The 23,966-nt window shown below is 38.9% G+C and overlaps 1 protein-coding gene across 10 annotated transcripts in view; it reads right to left on the reverse strand.

The window, feature by feature from the left end:
• CPED1 (cadherin like and PC-esterase domain containing 1) overlaps positions 1–23,966 on the reverse strand; it is a 282,194-nt gene that overhangs the window by 221,860 nt on the left and 36,368 nt on the right. For all 10 annotated transcript variants that reach the window (XM_021078989.1, XM_005673220.3, XM_003134738.4 and 7 more), the window contains one exon: positions 6,529–6,635. In XM_021078989.1, coding sequence (XP_020934648.1) covers positions 6,529–6,635 — 107 coding nt within the window. The remainder of the gene's footprint in view (positions 1–6,528; positions 6,636–23,966) is intronic.

Consider the following 23,966-nt stretch of genomic DNA (forward strand, 5'->3'; position numbering starts at 1 on the left):
CTTCTGACACGGGACCTTGAGCACATCACTTTACTTCACTTTTTCAATTTCTCCATTTAAAAAATAGAGCCTTTAGAGTTCGCTGGTAGCCCAGCAAGCTAAGTATCTAGTGTTGTCACGGCTGTGGCTCAAGTCATTGCTGTGGCACGAGTTCGATCCCTAACTTAGGAACCTCTGCATGCTGTGGGTGGAGGTAAATTTTTTTTTTTAACTAAAAAAATTTAAAAATAAAAATAAATAAAAAAATAGAGCCTGTGGTCTCCAAGTTCCATTTCTGCCCTAAGCTTTGATCAATTCAGTAACTCCATCATAAGTTACAGTTTCTAAAAAAATGATGCATTTCAAGTGCTTTGAAACAGTTCATCGATTAAAAGGTCTCTAACCCTTGCAATCTTGTTCACTCTGTTTATTCGGCAAACTGTAAACTTCAGCCCAGAGCATGTGTGATAAAGCCCAGGCTTCAGCTGAATCCATTCTTTTGACCCACATTCTTTTTTTTTTTTTTTTTTTTTTTTTTTTTTTTTTGTCTTTTTTTGTCTTTTTGTCTGTTGTTGTTGTTGCTATTTCTTGGGCCGCTCCCGCGGCATATGGAGGTTCCCAGGCTAGGGGTTGAATCGGAGCTGTAGCCACCGGCCTACGCCAGAGCCACAGCAACGCGGGATCCGAGCCGTGTCTGCAACCTACACCACAGCTCACGGCAACGCCAGATCATTAACCCACTGAGCAAGGGCAGGGACCGAACCCGCAACCTCATGGTTCCTAGTCGGTGAATCCATTCTTTTGAATCTGGGGATGGAGACAAGGATATAAGCGCAGTACGTTTTAGATTTTAGGGGTGCCTACATTTCTCAAATTCAAAACTGAGAAAGTTCAGAGTCTAAAGGCAGGAAAAAAAGAAGGGCTTCATAAAGTCCTGAAGTTTCCAATTCGGAATTTCTCAGACTGCTGGAGGGAGGGGACTGAGCACTGCAAAGGTATGAGGAACCCATTACAAAGGTTTGGGAGGTTTACCCTTACTGTTAACACACAAAGAACCTTTCTAAATTAGACTGTGAAATATTTTAAATGTCAATAAGTTTGAACCATTTTCCCACACTTAAGGCAAAAATCACTCAGTTGCTATTGACTAAATAGAATCTTTAACAATAGACAGGCCAAGAAAGAGAACTAGCCTTAGATGGGGAGTGGTAAAGGCTATGTATTGACACAGGTCCTTTTTAAAACCTTAGCTCACTTCTTTTTTTTTTTTTTTTTTTTGCTTTTTTAAGGCCATACTTGCTTCATATGGAAGTTCCCGAACTAGGGGTTGAACTGGAGTTACAGCTGCTGGCCTATGCCCCAGCCACGCCGCATCTGCGACCTACCCCACAGCTCAGGGCAACGCCGGATCCTTAACCCAGTGAGCCTAACAGGCATCCTCATGGATCCTAGTCGGGTTCGTTAACCGCTGAGCCACAATGGGAATGCCTTTCTCCCACTTCCTAAAGGGCTCAGAGCAAATGTGCTGCCCCTGCAGATGCCCGGGGCTGTCCTGACCTCTACAAACGGAAAGGAAGAGTACAGCACTTGCAAAATGAGTAGCCAATAACCGAAATAATGGGCCAGAAGAGTATGTGTAGATACTGTAAACACAGAGTACTGCTTGCACAGATTTCAGATCGAAGGGTAGTTACTGTGTCAAATCAGTGAGATGTCTTTTCACATGAGACCTTGGGTCAGAAAGATGAACAGACTCAAGGTCAACAATGTGCTTGCTTCAAAAACCAGAGCCAAGCCAAGGGAAGCAACCGCTCTCACGTTCCCATCCCCACCCAATGAATGACCTCTTCCCCTCCTCTTTCCTCCAAAACCTAACCTATCTTTGGAATTCACAGAGTCGAAGAAGATGACATGACCATGGTGACATGTGACACTAGAAACGCTGTCTCCTTTCTACTCTGGAACTGAGCACCAAACTAAGCAGTGAAACTAAATAACTTGGCACACAGAAGTGAGCACGTACAAGGCTATGCGTTCTACAGCTGTGGTCAATCAACTTTATTACACATATTTTAACTTCTTAATTGTTAAACCTAATAATGTTCTTCAATATTCTAGCACTTTTTATTCTTATTTTTATGTACATCATAAAATGTATGATTTGCATCATTATCAAGTAAAAAATAATCAAAGGCATTTTAACTGGGATTAGCTGACTTTTACATGAGGAGCTTCTCCAGCTTAATATTGCAATAATTATTTTTTAACAGGGTTTAATATTTTAGGTAGTTTTAGGTTCACTGCAAAATTGAGAGGAAGGTATAGAGACTTCCCAATTACCCACTGTCCCCAGTGCACAGGCTCCCCCATCATCAACACCCCTGCCCCAGATTGGTACATCGGTTACAACTGATGAATCAACATTGATACATCATTACCACGCAAACAGTCATTTTTAATGTATACTGATTTTATGCTGGGTTTGAACTTTGCATGTGTGCGTGTGTGCATGCATGTTTTACACTGACTGCTGTTTTTCTTGGCACAAAACCTTTCCTATCTTTGAAAAATGACTGTAATTAATATAAAAAACGATAATGACATTTGAGCTCTGGAATGTTTCTGAGATCAAACTGGGAGAAAGGAAATGTGCATTTAAACAGACTTCAATTCCAAAGCACCTTCTGCAATCCTACTCTGTGTCAATCTGCATCAAAATTGTTTTATCAAAGGAAAAGTAAAAAAAAAAAAATCATTATTTTGAGACATTTCATTAGTAAGAGTAAAAGTATAATATGAATTATAAACATTCACAAAGTGCTTATAAATAAAAAAAAATTGTGAAACTACAGGAACGCTATTAACTCATTAAAGAGAACAGATGTTTGAATCTGGGCTATTTACACAGCGTAAGAAAGCACCCAGGGACAACTACTTTGCTCACTCATATAAAAGTCAGCTAATCCCAGTTAAAATGCCTTTGATTATTTTTACTTGATAATGAGTGACACACACATCACATTGTATCTAAGGGAACTGCTCTTTTTCTTCATTAGATCTGTACAGATGGTCCTAGCTTTGGTTTTACCAAAAGTCAGATCTTCTCTTAAAGCTGTTCAGTATCATCCATTAGGAAGAGAATTCATGGCAAGAAGAGAACCAACTAATTAAAGAAAAAATGTCTTCCATTCCCCTATGTCTCTCACGTACAATTATCACTCCATCATAGTCAACCGAAAACGTCCACGCATGCTCTAAAATAAGAGGCATCTCAGGAGTTCTCAGCACTCTAAGAACTAAAAACAGCATCCTAGATTTAGGGACTGCTAATCCTATAGACATTCGGAACTAGAAATGATTCTCTCTGCTCTTAAAACACCAGGGCCTGTCTGTTAGAGGTGAGACAGTACCCCACTCACCCCAAACAGTGGACCTCAGTTCACTTTCAACATCACATGGACCAGTACAGTTTTAAATTCCTGTTACCTTCCTCCCTAGAGAGACTCCAGACCATTCATCGTCTGTAACAGGTTTAATGATCATTTTCTTTAAGCTCTTCAATTCCAAAGCTCTGAAGTGGTTAGTAAGCCTAATTTGAGAAGGTGCCCTTTCTTTGTTCATTCTAAGGTCACCGACAATCCTCCAATATCCCTGACAAATTTGAAGCAACCTTTATTTTATTTTATTTTTTGCCTTTTTAGGGCCACACCCCTGGCATATGGAGGTTCCCAGGCTAGGGGTCTGATCAGAGGGAGCTACATCTGCCGGCCTACACTAGAGCCACAGCAACACCAGACCCAAGCCGCGTCTGTGACCTACACCACAGCTCATGGCAATGCTGGATCCTTAACCCACTGAGCAAGGCCATGGACTGAACCCACAGCCTCATGGTTCCTAGTCGGATTCGTTTCCACTGAGCCATGATGGGAACTCCATGAAGCAACTTTTGTTTTGAATATTTATGTTTACATAAATAAATCATGGTTCATAAAATTTCAAATTACTCATGCTCCAGTGTTGACAGTTATCTAACATGTATTATTTAGAATTTGTGGGTGCTTTAAGAATATTCATTAGAGTGGGCTCTAAGTGCAGTGGCTAAGTATTTATTTAGAAAAGTTCTACAGTGATTTGGTTAAGAAAACAGAATTTGAAGTCAGTTTAAATACGAGGTGCATCATTTATTAGCTAAGAGGACTTAAGGCATCTTCCTAATCTCTCTGTGCTTCAGTCTCCTTATATGTAAAAAATGGATATAAACAAATATGAAAGCCCTTAGAATGGTACCCAACAGGAGGCCTTGGCAAGAGGTTGGAAGGTGGGAGTAGAAAAAGGTAAGTTTTATCTTCCTGGCTTCCTCTCTGCAGCACTATGACTTGGCAATGGCTACAGTCCACTGTTTATAGCTCCTCTCCTTAGACTCCTCTTTCTTGGCTCTGGTTCTTACTAGGTTTCGCTATACCATGCCTTCTACAAACACTTCCTCAGACAGAGGGTGGTAAAATCCTATGATGTTGCTGGTCCCTGGACACCTCTAATCTTTTTTTGTTTCTCTTATCCTCCCCAAAGCTCTGTAAATAGCTTTTTCATTAGTTTCTCTTCAGTTAAATCCTTTTGAGTATGGCATTTGTTTCCTGCTGGGAGCTTGAATGATACACACAGCAAATATTGCCGACTTCACCCTGCAGTGGATGGGAAGCCGTGCAAGCTTTTAAGCACAGGAGTAACCAGGTTAATTCAGCATTTTCTAGTTTTCCCTCCGAAAACTGTGGTCAGGATGGGTTTCAGGGTCAAAACACTTGTTTCAGAGAAATCAGCGAGGAGGATTCAGCAATTGTCCTGGCTGGATATGGTGACTATCTGACCAGAATAAAGGCAGTAAGTATGGAAGGTGGGTTAAGATATTTGAGAATTTAGAAGTTAAATTCCTTAGTATTTGTGATTGACTGAATGCAGATGACAGGGGAGAGGCAGGACTCAAAGGTGAAGGCCAGATTTCCATCTTAGCAAGTGACAGAGTAGTTAATCATTCTTATGACCAGCAGAACAATTCTGCAGGGCTTCTAAATGCAAGCGCAGAAGTGAATTTGCCAGGGAAAATAAGGAATTCATTTTCTCCAGGCTGTTTTGGGTGACGGGGTAACATCTAAGTGGAGATAGACAGCAGGCAGTATTACATGCGAGCCTGAAGCCTAGGAGAGTACTTTGGACTTTAGACTAGATTTGAGAGTCATCAACTACATACGGTAGTTAAAACTTTGGGAAGGGTGTTAGGAAACAGAGGCATTTAAAGAATGGACAAATACTACTCAGCCATAAAAAAAAAAGAACAAAATAATGCCATCGGCAGCAACATGGATGGAACTAGAGACTCTCATACTAAGTGAAGGAAGTCAGAAAGAGAAAGACAAATACCATATGATATCACTTATATCTGGAATTTAATATATGGCACAAATAAACCTTTCCACAGAAAAGAAACTCATGGACTTGCAGAAGAGACTTGTGGTTGCCAAGGGGAAGGAGGAGGGAGTGGGATAGACTGGGAATCTGGAGTCAAAAGATGCAAACTATTGCATTTGGAATGGATAAGCAATGGGATCCTGCTGTATAGCATTGGGAACTATATCTAGTCACTTGTAATGGAGGATAATGTGAGAAAAAGAATGCATATATGTGTGTGTGACGGGGTCACTTTGCTGTGCAGTAGAAAATTAACAGATCACTGTAAACCAACCATAATGGAAAAAATAAAAATCATTGAAAAAAAAAATAAAGAATGGACAGAGTAAAGGTGGTCCTGAAGAACTCAGAAAGGATGGCCAAACAGGTACTAGCAGAACCAAAAGAATGTGCTCAGCCCAACAGCCCAGGGAAGAAAGAATCAGAAGGAGGAAGGAGTGATCAGAGCTGTCAACTGCAGAAATACCAAATATCCAGGATAGCTACTACAGTCTTATTTTACTGCCGAAAGATAGCTATCGGTTTTGACATTTTTCTCACAGATTTGTTAAAGTTACCAAAGATAGGGCATATGCACATTTCTAGCACAGCGACTAGCATATTGTAGGCATTTGATAATTTTTAGTTATTTTTTCTAAAAGCATTAAAGTTTACACATAATAGTAAATACTGGATGTCAATTTTAAAAGTTTATTTAAAAAACTGTATAAATGTTGTTATAATTTAGGATATCAATTTAAGTTTGAGAAAGTCAAAACAAGGGTCTAGAAAACAAAATCTTCTACTATTTTGAAAGAACACGGGGCCAGGGTAAGCAACATTCCACAAGCTATATATTTCTAGATCAGCTTTCAGGTCCATTAGATAAAACTGGATCCTTACTGGTAGCAGCTGAGGTTGAAGGGGATCCTATCAAACAAAACACTTTATGGTAAAGTGTCTAAGGCCTGGCCATTGAAACTTTCTCCAAAGATTCAATGGCTCCAGTTTTTAAGACTTCTTTTTCACATTATGGATGAGGAAATACTAGTGGGAATATCCATAGGGTTGATAAAATCTGAGCACATTTTGAAAAAGAATATTTACCTTTTGATGTAAACCTAACTGGCACATGTCTTCCTTGGATATGCAGGGTTTCCCACCAGCTTTCCTAGAGGACAGGCAAATGAGCAGATTCCAAGAGTCCAAACCACCTAATGGCAAAAGAGAATAAGAAAGAAAAAAAAATTTGTGTCAGATTTTTAAAGGCACCACTTACTTCTTTGGATTAAAGAATATAATTATTTAAATCCTAAAACACAAGTAACAATGATCCTGAATATAATTAAAAGTCAATATATATTTTTTCTTTTCTTTCTTTTTTTTTTTTTTTTTGTCTTTTTAGAGCTGCACCCGCAGCATATGGAGGTTCCCAGGCTAGAGGTCTAATCAGAGCTGTGGCCACCAGCTTACGCCAGAGCCACAGCAACGTGGGATCCAAGCCGCGTCTGCGAACCACACCACAGCTCACGGCAATGCTGGATCATTAACCCACTGAACAAGGCCAGGGATTGAACCTGCAACCTCATGGTTCCTAGTTAGATTCGTTAACCACTGAGCCATGACGGGAACTCCAAAAGTCAATATTTGATGTAACTAAAATTCAACTTTTCTAATCAAGCAGAACTAACATTTTAATATTGCATCCTGGGGAAAAATCAATTATCTGGAGTTGTGTCATAAAATTCCTTTAAAACACTAAAACTAGAATAGTTCAAGTCACTAATTTTTATAAAGTCTGAACTGGATATTGAGAGGAAAGATTACAAAGTCTTTTAAGAGTTGAGAGAAAGCTGTAAAATCAACTAATGATAAAAAGTCAAAACACCAAATATTTTGTTGTGGGTCTCTGCATTACCATTACTTATAAAAATCAAAAATATCCTTTTTAATATTTTTTCAATATTTTAAAAATATATTTATAAGATTTCCTACAAAAAAAGGGTGTGAAAGGTAGAAAATAAAATTCAAAGAAAAATTTAAGATAGGCTTTGTCTAAAAAAGAATTTGTTTTCTAGCTATACAGAGCAGAGCTGAGTTTAAGATACAGAGCATAACATGTATTAAAGCAAATGATATTTCAGCTATTTCACCAAGAACAAAGTTCTCTGCCAATAAATAACAGCTACTTGCCAAAATAATCCCAGAAGAATACATTCTTGCATAATACTCGAACATTTAAAAATTAACATGTATATGGATATATGGGTTTATCGTCCCTTATTTTTTATTTATTTAAATAAATTTCTCTCATCATGCCTTGCATATAATTGGCGCTTTAGAAATATTTGTTAAATGAATGAATGACTAACTAGCCAATGATAGGATACTAAACACATTACTTCAGAGACAATATTGAAATCAGTATCTCAATAAAAACCAAACCAACCAAGAAACCCAGAAAAAGTACACTAAGTAATGTATTTCAAAATTGGTACTACTTGGGAAACCTTCCCCATTCTGGATGAAACTCCAGTTTAAAAAATTAAGCAGTTTCTGTACACATAGCATCTTTCTTTGATCAATCCTAAGATAAAAATTCCTTCGAGTAACTATTTATGCCAGACCTCACATGTCATCTCCTGCATCAAGCCTTAGTGGCTTCTAAAAAGCTAGAAAATAACCAATGTCTCCAAATTCTGCCTTTTAAAAATTTCCTAGAATTTCTCACTGAAGAGCATAACGCTTTCAAAGAAGAGCTACATAGGGGAAAAAAGCTGACGAGGCAGAGTGATCTCTGACAATTGGGAATGAAATTGCTCGCTCCACTAATCCAAGTCCTTTTCCATTTGACAAGCCCAGTGCTGTTCAAGCCACTGGTCCCTCTGCGGTCGTCCTGCTGCTAGAAGGGAAACCTCCCTGCCAAAAGAAAGGATCCAGACAACTGAACTCAATTAACATCTAAGCTCTCATCTTAGAGCTTCTCCATGTACTCGGTCTATCCCAAGACGCTGGAAGATAGATAGCACAACAGTTCAAAGGAATACGGAGGAATGATGCTGACAATTTGGGGGTGGGAAAAAAAATCTCATCCAGGCAACATCCATCAGGACTTAGGTGTCAAGTTGTCCCATGCTGTCCCTATGCTGTCCTTCCTGACTTTGAAGGAAACTACAGATTCCTGTAGCCAAAACCCTATACTCCACAATAATTCAAATACTTTAAATGTGCACCTGGCGTCTTCAGCCAAAACCTTTTGATATGTTTAAAAAGGAAAATAGAGACTGTTTCCATTCAATATTACTTCCAGTCCAGGAAATACTAAAACCCTAGAAGAAACTTCCTGCCAAAATACACGCAACAAAATATTTTAAGATAAGAATATGCAGAGAAAGGGTGAGGGATTTCAAATTGTGGACTGCATTGTTTGGGTGTTAAACACAGAGTATGTTTTATATTCCTCTAAGTCTGAAGCATGCCCCACCTCCTTTGCTACCCACGACACATACACAATTTCTAGAGTTGACACGGAAAAAATATATATTCAAGCCATAAATCTTGGAAACTGGAGACACGTTTATTTATTTATTTTTTCAGTTTTAAATAGAGACACGTTTAGATAATTCGAAGCATTCAATTTACTAAGAGCCTCCTCTGGGCAAAAACACTGTACTAAAAATGAAAGTAAATAGCAAAAAAAAAAAAAAAAAAAAAGCAGTCACTGCCTTTAGTAATCTGTAAGGGATCTAAACATTAAAAAGATAACTTAGAAAGCATCACAGTTTCTTGACATTCATAAGGGTAATGACTTATCCCTCAAAAATATTTAATTAATATTTTAAATTTAAAATTAATATTTCAAAAATACCTTATAGTACATAAATTTCTCTTAAAATGAAGTAAAGTACAGTCAAAAATTTTAAGTGATTGCTTCATCTCCTGTGTGCCTAATTCTTGCTAACATGGTCTGAAAAAAATGCTGATTTTTTTCCACTCAAAATTCCTATTGTTACCCTCGCTGAATTCTACATCAAACTTTCAAATCTCAATTTCCTAGTTAAATTTTCTAGTTAAAGTAGACATTTTCACTTTCTCTTCATTTCTACCTAGACGTCGACTTCCTTTCCTGATTCCCAGAGCCCTTTTTCAAAGGAAAGCCTTTATTTGTTTTGTGAGTGCTGCTCTGTATTCAAGCTTGGCTTAAAAAAATCCCCAAAGCCATATTGAGATCTAGAAACTGGGCAGAGAGCAAAGCACACTCATTAGTGACATAAATCATTCAGAGGTCAACCTTGGAGCACTGGGGATACAAATTTGTGCCTCAACAAGATTACAAATTCTTACATACTGTGAAGCTTTGGGGGCCACGCTCAACAAGCTAAAAGCATGCACGTTCAGTGGACAGTGCCCAGGATCAACTGCAGAGACTGCAGACTGCAGGCATGCAAGGGCAGTCACGCCCGCCCAGGGGTGCATGGGGCTCGCACGGTGTTTGTTTTGCTTTTATTTTTAATGTAAGTATTTGCCAAAAGTCCAGCCTCAGCAAAATGCACATAAAAATCCAGATTTCAGCTTTGATTTGAAACCTTGGAGGTTTGGAGTCCTTATCATCTAAGGCAGCCACTGACAGCTGAGGCCTGTGTCCACACATTTTCTGCAGTTTACCGGAATGGTCTTGTCTGGTCCCAATTCTACCTGGGCTCTGGCTTTAGTAGCAGTGAACAGTCCTGACTGGTGTAAAACACTGGTGTGTCAGTGTTCCATGCCCTGTTCATTTAGCTTTTAATGAATTAGGCTTGTTCATTCAGTAAACTGATTTTGTTGAGATGACTGTAGGTAAGTTGATATTTGGTCAGTTGGTCTTGATGCTTTGTCTCCATCTTCAGCCACACTTTTCTGCAAGGTTGAGTAAGGACTGCAACTCCAAAGACATTTTATTGGCCATGCTAAAAAGTGGGCAAGGACTGAAGTATGGCCTCTTGGTATCATTTTTTTTCTCTAAGGAACTTGGAGGGGAAAAAAAAAATCGAGATTGGCCTATAGCCATCTTTTTCGCTTATGTCTTTTCAGCTGGGTTGCTGAAGTTCCCACTCGTAGGTGGGCCTGCCTTCATTTCTTTCTTGTTCACACTCTCTCTCTGGACCATTTCCATACTCAGTCTGTCTCAGCTGTCGTCACAGTTATAAGGGGCCCAGGGTAGGCTCTTTCTAGGCATTGAGGCAAATACTTTTGGTGTTGGTTTAACTTGATGTGTTTCTTCTGCCCTCTGAAGGTTGACATTAGAATGTAATAGCCGAAGTCAGATTTTGATTGGGGAAAAAACAGGCAAAGTAGATCCTGGCCAATTTGGATAATGACTTCTTAGGTATTCCTGGAATAGGGACAGGAGACCTTTAAGTGATTCAGCATGGCGCTTTAGAATACTGCAATAGGATTTGGGTGCCAAAGTCACATTAACAAATAAGGAAGAGAAGAAGCAGTAGTAGTAATGACGTCAACAGCAGATAGTTCCAGAGCACTTAATAGTATGTCAGGTACCGTTCCAAGAATTTGCATTACTAATTTACTCCACAAAATACCCTGTTAAATATGATTTTTTTTAAGCACAGAAAAATGAAATAACTGAACCAAGACCAGCCATCTAGTTTTTGGCAGGAAGAGAATTTGAATACAGGAAGTCCAGCTCTAGAGGCCATGTCTGTGATCATTACATCATTATCCCTTCAAAAAAAAGGGCAGGCAACAGACACACTTAGCTTTTGATGTCTTATATGTATCAACTTATGCAGAATTTCCAATAGTACTATGGAATAGAAAAAAAATTTTTTTTATTTTTCCCAAATTTTTATCGTGGCAAAATATACATAACACAAAATTTACCATTTTAACCATTCTTCAGTGTACTGTTTAGTGGCAGTAACTGGACATTTGCATTCACGCTGTTGTGCTGCCATCACCACCATCTATCTCCAGAAATCTTTTCATCTTCCCAAACTGCAGCTCTGTCCCCATTAAACCCTAAGCCCTCATGCTTCCCCTCCCCCAGCCTTCCATCTGTGAATTTGACTGCTCTGGGTACCTCATATAAGTGGTGTCATCAGACAATATTTGTCTTTTTGTGAGCGGCAAGCATTGCATTTGTGTGTGTGTGTTTGTATAATTTTCCTAACAAGGTTGGATGACAGTACAATAAGATATCCCTCATTTTATGCTTGCTTTCATAGAACCAAAAAAACATTTTTGAAGAGTCTTTCAAGGGAGAAACAATTATTATACCCACTTTATAAGAAAGGAATCTGAGACAAAGAGGAATTATCTAGCTTTGGTATTTTTCCCAACTACTATCCAATGTCTGTTTTCCTTTGGGACCTTGGAGGAAAAAAGTCTGTAACAGGTATAGCTCAGGTCTTCCTAGACCTTTATCCAGCAAGAGCACCCTAAAACATTACTAGTGATACCACTGGTAACTGAAGTAAGAGAAATTTCATGTGTAAAAGAAGGTAGTTCTCAGCTGCACACATACTGAGGAACTATAAATATTGACTTGGCCTCTACCTGCTTTTGAAAAGAAATCTCTCAAAGTTTCTCAGGTTTCTGGATGATTAAAAGGGTTTCTTTCCCTGTCACAAAGAAACCAGCGCAGGACTAGCTCCCAAATCAGGCAATCCAAGCCCTTAAGTAGAGAGGTCGCAGGGCATAGTTCTAGGAAAACAGGACGTGGATGTTCCCTTCTCCGTCTCAAAATTACAAAAACAAGAAAAATCTGCAGGGTTGTCCCCATAAACTGTGGAACAAAATTGCTGATATAATTGCTCATTATCATGCCTCCATAGCACTGGCTTGGAAAGCCATGAAAACTCTACAGGCTATTTTAGAAGGAGCTATCAGGGTCCAGATTTATTCATTCAGACATAATGTGGCACTGACTGTAGTTTTTACCCTTCTCTCTTTTCTGGAACCACCTAACATCTCAGTGTTAAAAGTAAGAGCTATTTTTAAAGGGTTTTGTTCTTGTTTTTGTTTTAATCAAGCATCTGCCCTAAGGAGTGAGGCTGCCTTTAGACTATTTCGTTTCTCATAGGCAGGCTGCCATGGAAAGCAAACAATCGTTTCCTGGCTCTCCAATGACCTCCTCATTGATAAAGTCTACTGGATTGGTAATTCAATCCGGATATAGCATCATTCCTATAAATGCTGTTTATTCTCAAGGAATGACAAGTTTACCCCTACTTTATTTTTCTCCATAATGTTGATCATCATCAGACAGAGTATATATATATTTTGTCTATTTGTTCAGTGTTGAAATATGAATATGTGTGATTGTTAAATAACACATAATGCTGCTTTATAATATAACATGAGGCTATTTCGTGTCTTCACTGTTGCATTTGTATACCCTTGTCTTCACAACTATATGATTCTCATGGCATAACAAAGTTTTCCTTCCTTTGTATCCTTCCTTCACCACAATTAGTAAATGGTTTACATTCATGAATATACTACTAACTTATTAATAATAAATTAGGTTATATGCTTAATTCGATCACAAGATTGTTTGGATATAAATTAGCCATTCCTGAATCAAGCTGCATTAACCAGTTCCCTTAACTGTATTCTAAATAAGCTGGATCTACAGAATGGTAATGTAGCACTCACAGTTAATTAATTTTATTCGTGGCTTCCCTTTAAAGGACAACAAACATTCACACTGTGTCTCTCTAACACTGATTATAGTAGATACTTAGTAGATGTTTAATGGACTGAATATTTTAATTTTCAGAATTCACGTTAAAAGATATCAGAGATACCAGAACTTGAGATTTTCAACGCATTATATAACATGGTCACAAAATCTAATTAAATCTAGTTTCTTCCTCCAAGAGTCTAGTCATGGGTTGTGGCTTGTTACGCCTCTGGCTCCTTATCCTGTAAGAGCTGATGATGAAAACTTTGTGTTTCGCCTCAGAAAAATTCTAAACCGTTCTCTCCCTTGATGTTCCAAATCCACACTAGGGATAAAGCTTTCCTGTCCCCCACTTTCTGCCCTAAGAGAGGTCTGGAGGCTGTTTCTGTGAAGAGTTGTGAGCAACTGAAATTCTTCTAATCTGCCTACAAGCTCAAGAAAGCAACATTATGCTTTAACTTTTGCAAAAGTTAAGAGACTCCTGCTCTCAAGAAACCTTTCATTATGAGCATGAATGGAAACAGATCAGTTTATTCCTATGAAATAAACTCAAAAAAATGTTTGCTTTAGAAGGCTTGCTACAGTTTCCTTCCACAGGTTTTTTTTTTTTTTTTTAGGTGACTTTCTTAAAGCTCTCCGTGCCCCATTTTGCAGTCTTCTATTGAAATATAACTGATTTTATGTGTATGCATATGTGTGTAAACTTTTACTGTTGAGAGACTATTGCTTGGGAGAAAACTCTCATTACTGCATTTTAGCAAATTTCTAAAAGCCTGGAATCCCTCTGATTAGGAGAATTTGAAAGAAATGAACTCTGCAGCTATTTAAAAATCAGATTACACCTAATGTTCAGATATTGGTTTCTAATACCATTCTCCAATAAAAGGAACCAGGGAGTCCTTTGAGAAATGGCTGATTCAAGGGCTGGAGCAGTAAAAATACAAGATGAGTCTAGAGCACAGTAGTGCAAGAAAATGAGGAAGAGCTCAGAACCAAAGACGTTAACAAACAAATATAGAAAAGCAATGATGGAGGTATATTAAAGGGGCACAGAAGCCAATGATCAAAACTGGAACAATCTGAGCAACAAAATAAGTAATGTAATACTGGATGACAACACAAGGTATGAAATAAATATCCACTAAACAAATGATTGAATTACTAAATAAATGAGGAGAAAGAGACAAATCTCCAGTGTAGAAAAATACCAACTCATTTCCATAGCTACTCCAATCTCAAGGTGGCTGAACACAACGTCCTGGTCCTTCAGCATGAGCTGCACACATTGACACCCTTCCAAAGAGTCCAGCATGGAAAGGGGAAATACCCACTGGCAGTGGGAAAACTAGACAAGCACTACCTCAGTCAGGTTAATATCAACAGAGGTAAGTCATGTGGATAGTCCCTACCCTTGATATGACAGGATGAAAATGATGCTTTACTTCTATGGTCTTAGCCCCCCAACCCTAACTCTGGTCTAATCAGAAAAACATCAAGCATACCCCAACTGAGGGACATCAAAACACGTGCGCAGTTCTTCTCAAGACTGCCAAGGTCATCCAAAACAAAAAAAGTCCGAGAAACTGCCACCATCAAGAGAAGCCCAAGGAAACACGATGACTATATATTAAGTATCCTGGATGGTATCTTGGAACAAAAAAAAGGGAATTAGGTTAAAACTTTAAAATTGTGGATCAAGTATGGACTTTAGGTTTTTAAAAATCAGAATAAACACTCTTCACAGAAACTAAGACGAAGACCATTAAGTATATGGCTGCTAGACACACGTGAATTACATATCTTACCAAGTACTCTATATTAAGAATGTTGTATTACAAAACCAATCAGCACTACCATGCAGATGGTGAAAAATAATTACTTTCTACACAAGATGAATGCTCTAATAACAAAAATTCCAATGGTACATAAAATACAGAGGACTAAAAAATAGATTAAATTTGGGGTTGAGACCTTCCTCAATACATGCAGCTCCTCAAATTTCTATTCTTTCTTTACATTTGATACCATTTCTCTAAATTCAGTTCCTCAGGTGGTTCTATGTATATTCATTGCTTTGCTTTCCTGCCACTGACTCTCAAATTTATATTTCTCAGCCTCTCTTACATTTCAGATTTCCAGTTACATCCTAAAACAGATGCCCTGCTGAACACGTATGAATCAGAACCTGTTAACTCCTGCCAAAAACCTGTCCATCCTTTCAGGTTTCTTACCGTCAAAGGTGCAGCCACACTCTCTCCCTCAAGCTAGAAGCATAATGGGAGTACTTGTCTCCCATTCCACTTCCATTGATTTCCAATTTCCATCCATTCTAAATTAGAATTGCTTAAATATTTCCTGACCTTTCCAAAACCTATCACATTCTTTAAATCTAAGATCTCACCCTCTCTGCAAAATCTGCTAATTAGTCGCCCTGCTTCTAATTGTTTTCCCTTCACTAATCCGTCTTCCTCCCTACAGCCACAATCATCCTCTGAAAATACAGATCTTATCATTTCTATCACAAAACCAATCAAATTCCTCAGTAAAGCAACAGAGAAGCCTTTACCCTTGCTCCAACCCAGTCCTCTAGCCCTTTCTTTCAAAGCAGCACCTACTTCTTCTCAGCCACACCAACCCTTGTTGGTCCCTGGAGCTCCATACACTTTTAGACATGTATGGCCCAGCCTGCAGCTCATCTTGTTGAACGCTCTTCCCTCCAAAATCTTCCTAAGAAACCATTGTCCTACACCAAGTATTCCACTTGTGGCACCTTCCTAGACCCCTCCATTCAGAACTGGTCACATCCTTTGCTGTTCTCTCAGAACATTTTATGTTTGCCCTTCATGCTGCTTTTACTGTGTCTTATATGTTAAGACATGTTACTCAAAAATGGTCCTTGGACCTTTAATATTTTTCCTATACTGAAAAATTGTTAGAAATGAAAATTTTGAGTCCCCAACTTGGACTTCGCCAGATCAAATTTATCAATGACAAAATCCCCAGGCGATCTGTATGCACATGTGAGTTTAAGAACCACTGGGATAGACCTTTGCCCTACAGTTCCTTGAAAAGTCTCCCTCGGCGTCATAATGCTCTCTCTGCACCCACACCAACTTTAGTGTCCTACACACAGCTTATGTTTAATAACCACGTTCCTAAGTAAAACATGAGTCTTTACTGTCAATTAAAAATATTCCAATGCCTGGCTACACTGTCCTCTTTATAACCCTGTTACAAGGCTGACTTTTAAATTGAGTTCTTTCAGGAGTTCCCGTCGTAGCTCAGTGGTTAATGAATCTGACTAGGAACCATGTGGTTTCGGGTTCAATCCATGGTCTCGCTCAGTGGGTTAAGGATCCGGCATTGCTGTGAGCTATGGTGTAGGTCGCAGACATGACTCAGATCTGGTGTTGCTGTGGCTGTGGCATAGGCTGGTGGCTAAGCTCTGATTAGACCCCTAGCCTGGGAACCTCCATATGCTGCAGGTGCGGCCCTAGAAAAGACAAAAAAGACAAAAAATAATAATAATAAATAAATTGGGTTCTTTCATTACTTGAGTACTTGACATAAGTTTTTGACAGACACTCCTTATCCCAAATTCTGCAGAAAGGCTCAGGAGGTTTTAATGTATAATTAGCATTGTGACACTTCGTTTAACCAAATATTTTTTCCTTCTATTTTATTAAAGTCTATTTGCATGACTTCTTTAAAATGCAGTGAATAAAACCTAATAATACCTGGCTTAACATTGTGTAATGATGCACTGGGGCCTGAGAGCCATCTGAGAGGGAGGTGGGAGTCATGGATTTAAAATTTATTCTAAGAATAATTCCACACTAATTCAGCACAGATGAGAATTAAGGCTTGAGAAAATATATTTCACTAACATGAGAAAAAGAATCAATTCTCTCAATAGCTTATTATTTAATGCCACAAGTATTTTAGGATTACACAACTCCTACTCATAAAGCATTATTTTCAATAATCTTTGGAGATTTACTTGAACCGATCACACTATTTCTGTGAGATATTTATGAGCCAAGTCTTATCTTCCATTTTCCAACCAAGCAATAGATAATCTAATGAGCTTGTTCAAGGTCATTCTAAAAAGCCAATGTGTGGCATTAAACTCAGACCTCCTAGTAATATTATTGCCAATAGTGGGGGGATATTATGAAAATTAAATGAGTTAATATTTGTTAAGTGCTTAGGGCAGTGCCTAGTACTTACTAAACTTTACATAAGTATTTGTTGTGTAACAGATCGGTGGGTGGGAGACAGACAGAGGCAGAGATCGCAGTGATAAACTTTCGAGAGACATAATGTGACATCTTCTGTGTTCCTGCAGCCTATTATTTAAGGTTTCTGAAAAGAGTGATTGTGGGTCATTTAGAAAACACAGAAAATAATGTCCTCTTTCAACTGGGTGCCATGTGTCTTTAACAGGCCTTCTTACCACAGGAAGACAATGTTAACTCGACAGTCATCGGTGGCTCTGATGTCAGGGAAAGAAAGGGTCTCATCAGAGGTAGGCTTCGGTTAAGAGGCATGCACACTGCCTAGGGCTGGGAGCAACAGTTTTCTCTCACTGGCAGCACAAGTTCATTTACTAGAAAAGGTGACATTTTGAGACCTTAAAATGATGAAGGAAGGTACGTTTTCATGAGTGAGGAGCAACAGGCCCCAAGGGGCAAGTGTGACCTGACTGCCTAGGCCCACCTTGTGGGACCCTCATGGGATGCTTTAGCTCAGGAGGGACCTGGGTAACCGGGAAGCAGGGCTATTGCCTAAAACCAGTTTCATCCACTTCACAATCTGCTTAAAATTGGCCCTACTCCCAGAAGCCAAGGGGGTAGCAGAAGTGTCTCCTGAGGCTAATAGTCCTGTCATCTATGAGATGAGGAATATTTAAGCTAGCGTGAAACTTTGCCAAGTGCTATTAAAATGTACTGTGTTATTAAAGTGTATTGTTCTACATATCTAAGAAGCTTCTTTTATTCCACAGATTTTAACAGAAGTCTACAAAGTCACTTCTAGTTTCATAACATTGGTTCTCTACTTCTCCGGTGATGCTTGGAACATAATTTGCTGTTTTCTCTCTAATGATTAACTACTCAGAAATTGTCCAGTAATCCAATTTCCTTCATTTTGATTGCTCTTATTTAAAATTATTTTCTTGGGAGTTCCCATCGTGGCTCAGCAGTAATGAACCTGACTAGTATCCATGAGGACACAGGTTTGATCCCTGACCTCACTCGGTGGGTTAAAGGATCCAGCATTGCTGTGAGCTGTGGTGTAGGTCACAGACAGGGCTCGGATCTGGTGTTGCTATAGCTACGGTGTAGGCCAACAGCTGCAGCTCCAATTCGACCCCTAGCCTGGGAACTTCCATATGCTGTGGGTGCAGCCAAAAAACAAAAAAACCCACTATTTTTATTATTTCATTGGCATTGTGAATTTTTAAGATTTATTTATGTTATATCATATTATATTTTGATGCTTTAACTTCTATCAAATTGATTCCCAAGAATAATGTTGCTGGCTTAAAAATTATAAATGTTTTACATGTTATAGATTTTCCAGATTGCTTTTCCAAAAAAGGCTGCAATATGAATAGTTCACGTTCCCACAAGCAATGTATGACAGCTTCCTTTCCTAAAATTCCCACCAACAGAATAGAGAACCCAGAAATAAACCCAGACACCTATGGTCAATTAATCTTTGACAAAGGAGGCAAGAACATAAAATGGGATAAAGACAGTCTTTTCAGCAAGTATTGCTGGGAAACCTGGACAGCTGCATGCAAATCAGTGAAACTAGAACACACCCTCACACCATGCACCAAAATAAACTCAAAATGGCTGAAAGACTTAAATATAAGACAAGACACCGTCAAACTCCTGGAAGAGAACAGAGGCAAAATATTCTCTGACATCAAGCTTACAAATGTTTTCTCAGGTCAGTTTCCCAAAGCAACATAAATAAAAGCAAAAATAAACCAATGGGACCTAATCAAACTGACGAACTTTTGCACAGCAAAGGAAACCAAAAAGAAACCAAAAAGACAACTTATAGGATGGGAGAAAATAGTTTCAAATGATGTAACTGACAAGGGCCTAATCTCTAAAATATACGAACAACTTATGCAACTCACCAGCAAAAAAGCCAACAACCCAATTGAAAAATGGGCAAAAGACCTGAATAGACATCTTTCCAAGGAAGATATACAGATGGCCAACAAGCACTTGAAACAATGCTCGACATCCCTGATTATTAGAGAAATGCAAAGCAAAACTACCATGAGATACCACCTCACACCAGTCAGAATGGCCATCATTAATAAGTCCACAAATAACAAATGCTAGAGAGAAAAGGGAACCCTCCCACACTGTTGGTGGGAATGTAAGCTGGTACAACCACTATGGAGAACAGTATGGAGGTACTTCAGAAATCTATACATAGAACTACCATATGAGCCAGCAATCCCACTCTTGGGCATATATCCGGACAAAACTCTACTTAAAAAAGACACATGCACCCATATGTTCATTGCAAGACTATTCACAATAGCCAAGACATGGAATCAACACAAATGTCCATTGACAGATGATTGGATTAGGAAGATGTGGTATATATACACAATGGAATTCTACTTGGCCACAAAAAAAGAACAAAATAATGCCATTAGCAGCAACATCAACGGAACTAGAGACTTTCATCCTGACTGAAGTAAGTCAAAAAGAGAAAGACAAATGCCGTATGATATCACTTATGTCTGGAATCTAACACACGGCACAAAGGAACCTTTCCACAGAAAAGAAAATCATGGACTTGGAGAACAGACTGTGGTTGCCAAGGGGAAGGGGAGGGACTGGGAGGGACTGGGAGCTTGGGGTAAATAGATGCAGAATGTTGCCTTTGGGATGGATTAGCAATGGGACCCTGCTGTGTAGCACTGGGAACTCTGTCTAGTCACTTATGGTGGAACATGTAATGTGAGCAAAAAGAAGGTATACATGTATGTGTAACTGGGTCACCATGCTGTAGGGAAATATATATATATATATACATATATATATATATATTTATATAAATAAATGATAAAAAAATGTCTGATGTAAATGATGTAAAATACTCAATGTGACAAAAGTAATAGAATTTCTTTCAAGAAGACAGGAAACAAAATCATTCTCAGTCATGCTGTGTACAGTTATGAGTTAGAGACAACACAAAATAAGGTCTTGCTGATAGACTTTAATATGCTATTTCTCCAAAAGTAGACAAATAATCCTTGAGAGATTATTTGTAGATAATAGAGATTAAAGTAGAACAGGAATCCCTGAGAAAACAAACCAATGGAAGGGCAAACACTCATGATTCTTGATACTGGCTCTTTTGGACGAGCCTTCAGATTACCTTGGAATGTGCCTGCTGTTCTGGCATTTCCAGCATTCCTACCAGATGCAAGTACCACTTTCCAGTAGAAATTTAATCTGTTTTATACTACAGCTGTGAACTTGAATTTCCATGCTACACTTCCATGGGGCAGCAACAATTTTGTGAGTATGGCATTTACAACAGTAAAGCATTGGAAATAGCATAAATATCTAAAAATGTGAGGATAGATGAAGAACATTAAATCAAGTAAATATTAAATACACATAGAAAACATAATTTTATGCAGCCCTTGATATAACATTCACAAAGTTTTATTTACAGGATGTGTTTCTGATAAAAGAGTACACTAGAAAAGCAAGCTAGAAAATTGCATAAGATGCATTATAAAATTTATTTTTAAAAAGCCCCAAATTAACTGTCTTTGTTGGTGGCATTTTAGGTAATCTCAATCATTCTTTATTATTCCTTTTATCTATTTTCCAGTTGGACTAGATCTCAAATATCATCTAATCTAAAAATCTCCATCTTCTGCAAAGTGAAGGGAATCTAAGATATTAAGTAATGTAGTCACGGTTTCACAGAGACAATGAAACCTGAACCAGTATTCCACTTTTCCACAGTACCATATTGCTTCTCTTTGGGAGTATATTATTATCATCTGGAATAAATCATTTATTCATATTTTTCCCTTGATCCCACTAACTTCAAGCAAGCCCAACATGTCCAAAGACAGTTTAAACTCAGCTGTTTGTTGCTATCATTTTTACATGGAATTATTGGTCTTGACTGTAAAGAGTTAAGCTAACACGCACCAAGGCTTTGCATGTCAATTCACAATTAATGGGTTTAGCATCTATGTAAATTTAGGAAAAGACTTCTCATCTAGGTAGAAGGTTGATATAAGGTCCCTGCAAGGCTAACAGGGAATTGTTTGGTGACAATAAGCAGAACTTCTTTGTGCTTCTGGGATAAACAATGAAAATCTATAATAAAGAAACACCTAGAACAGCAGTTTTCAACAAATGTTCCAGAACCAACATATTAGCATTACTGGGAAACTTGTTACTTCTTAACTTGCCTTCCCGTTCTTATTGAAACAGATCAACTGGGAGTTCCCGTCGTGGCGCAGTGGTTAACGAATCCGACTAGGAACCATGAGGTTGCGGGTTCGGTCCCTGCCCTTGCTCAGTGGGTTAATGATCCGGCGTTGCCATGAGCTGTGGTGTAGGTTGCAGACGCAGCTCGGATCCCGCGTTGCTGTGGCTCTGGCGTAGGCCGGTGGCTACAGCTCCGATTGGACCCCTAGCCTGGGAACCTCCATATGCCGCGGGAGCGGCCCAAGAAATAGCAACAACAACAACAACAACAAAAAAGACAAAAAAAAAAAAAAAAAAAAGAAACAGATCAACTGGGAGTAGGGCCCAGCAATCTGTAACTTGACAAACCCTCCAGACAACGCTGATGCATACTAAGTTTGAGAATCATAGTCCTAGCAAATCAGCAGATACTATGGCTGAGCTTTACCAAAACTATGTTCCTTAAGCAATATTCAGGGAAGGAAACTCTTTACCTTCTGGTAAGTACAAAATACAGAGCTAGAAATTAGAGAAGCAAGCCCCCCTAAGAGTCATCTCTGCCCTCTACACCCCTTAATCCCTTGTTTGGTCACTCTGATAACGAGATGGAATGCTAAACAGATTTTTTAAATTCCAAAAGTTCCCTGCTCTAAATAGACCATTTTGTTGCATTGATGATGAGACTCACATATGACTTTCATGTTTTTCCTTAGAGAAAGAGCTGGAATGAGTTGTTATTATTATTAAAGGTTATTATTAACTTACGGGCAGAATTCTTCCCTCTTTGAAAACAGAGACGTCACTTGGCTTGACCAACTCTGAAACAAGTTTACAGAGAACTTTCACTAGGGGCAGTGGGTATGTGAGTTCTGTTTTTCAGTTGGTTTTGCTCAGACAGCCTGGAGCATATTTCATTTTGCTCTACACTACAGCTATGTCATATTAAGCACCCACTATTTTTGTCTGAACATCAAAGAATAAAATGATGCTCAAATAGCTGAAGGAAAGATTCAGCTCTTTTACCAGTATATTGCAGGTTTATTTTTTCAGTTGCTTATCCATTCGTGTGCCTACTAGTCTATGTAAGGCACAGTCCCATGCAGAATAGTGAATAAATAGATGAATAAACACATTCCTTGCTGTACAAGAAGTTTATGCTATAGGAAGAGAGATGACATTAACACAGAAAAATTATTGAAAAAAGATAACATAAGCATACTCTAGGTATCAGAGTTGTATGAATAAGGGGCAACCAGGTCTCAGACAACTTGTTTACCAATTCTAGTTTGAGAGGAATGTACAGGTAAATCTATATGTTCATTTGGATTTTAAGAAATGGCAGAAAGGAAGGAATTCTATGAGACAAAAACCTCAACAGCACTGCAAAGTGGAAAGCTTTGAACTGTGATCAAGCAAAGGCAAGTAGGCTAAAGTGGCTCTCCATCCTGCCCAATATTAGTATCACCTGGGAAGCTTTTTTAAAAAAATTGAAATATAGTTGATTTCCAATGTTGTGTTAATTTCAGGGGTCCAGTAAAGTGATTTAGTTACACATATACATATATCCGTTCTTTTTCATATTCTCTTCCCATGGAAGTTATTACAGAATACTGAATGGACTTCTCTGTGCGACACAGTAGGTCCTTGTTGTTTATCTCTTTTATATATAATAGTGTATATATATGTTATTCCCAATCACCTAAGAAGCTTTCAAAAAATAGTGATGCCTAGATCCAGTCCCCTCCTCCAAAATTCTGATATCACTTTCTGAAGCAGGACCTGGACACTGAGTTTTCTGATTTTTACATTTCCTGGGTAGTTCAAGGATGAGGACAAGCCTGAGACACCTGCTACCAAAGAGATGTGGAGTGACTCCACTGCAGAGGAAGGTTTGAGTGCTGGGCTCAGAACCGCATTCTGGTGAGTTCCCTTCGTGGCTCAGAGGTTAACGAGCCCCACTAGGATCCATGAGGATGCGTGTTTGATCCCTGGCCTCGCTCAGTGGATTAAGGATCCAGCGTTGCCATGGCTGTGGCGTAGGCCAGAAGAACTGCATTCTGTTTTGGAGGAAATGAGAAACTGCGGAACATGTCTGCACAGGGAAGTGATGTGAGCAGAGCTGTGCTTGTAGAATGTTGAACTGGCAACTGTGGTGAGGAAGAGACCAGCATCTGGGAGAGTAATAGTAACTGTCAGAGCACAAGAGAAGCACAGTAACTGCAAGGAGTGTGGAGCCATGGCCCAGAGAAGGCACCCTTTACAGGGCTTGCGGCCCGATGTGTGTTGTGGCTGAAGGACAGAGAGGACGTGATGATGAGCTGTAGCCTCAGAGGCTGAGGGAATGGAGTGAGGGTCAGAGGAACACGGCAGGCAAGACCCAGAGGATG

This window comes from Sus scrofa, chromosome 18, assembly GCF_000003025.6.
Source record: "Sus scrofa isolate TJ Tabasco breed Duroc chromosome 18, Sscrofa11.1, whole genome shotgun sequence".
Lineage (NCBI taxonomy): Eukaryota > Metazoa > Chordata > Mammalia > Artiodactyla > Suidae > Sus > Sus scrofa.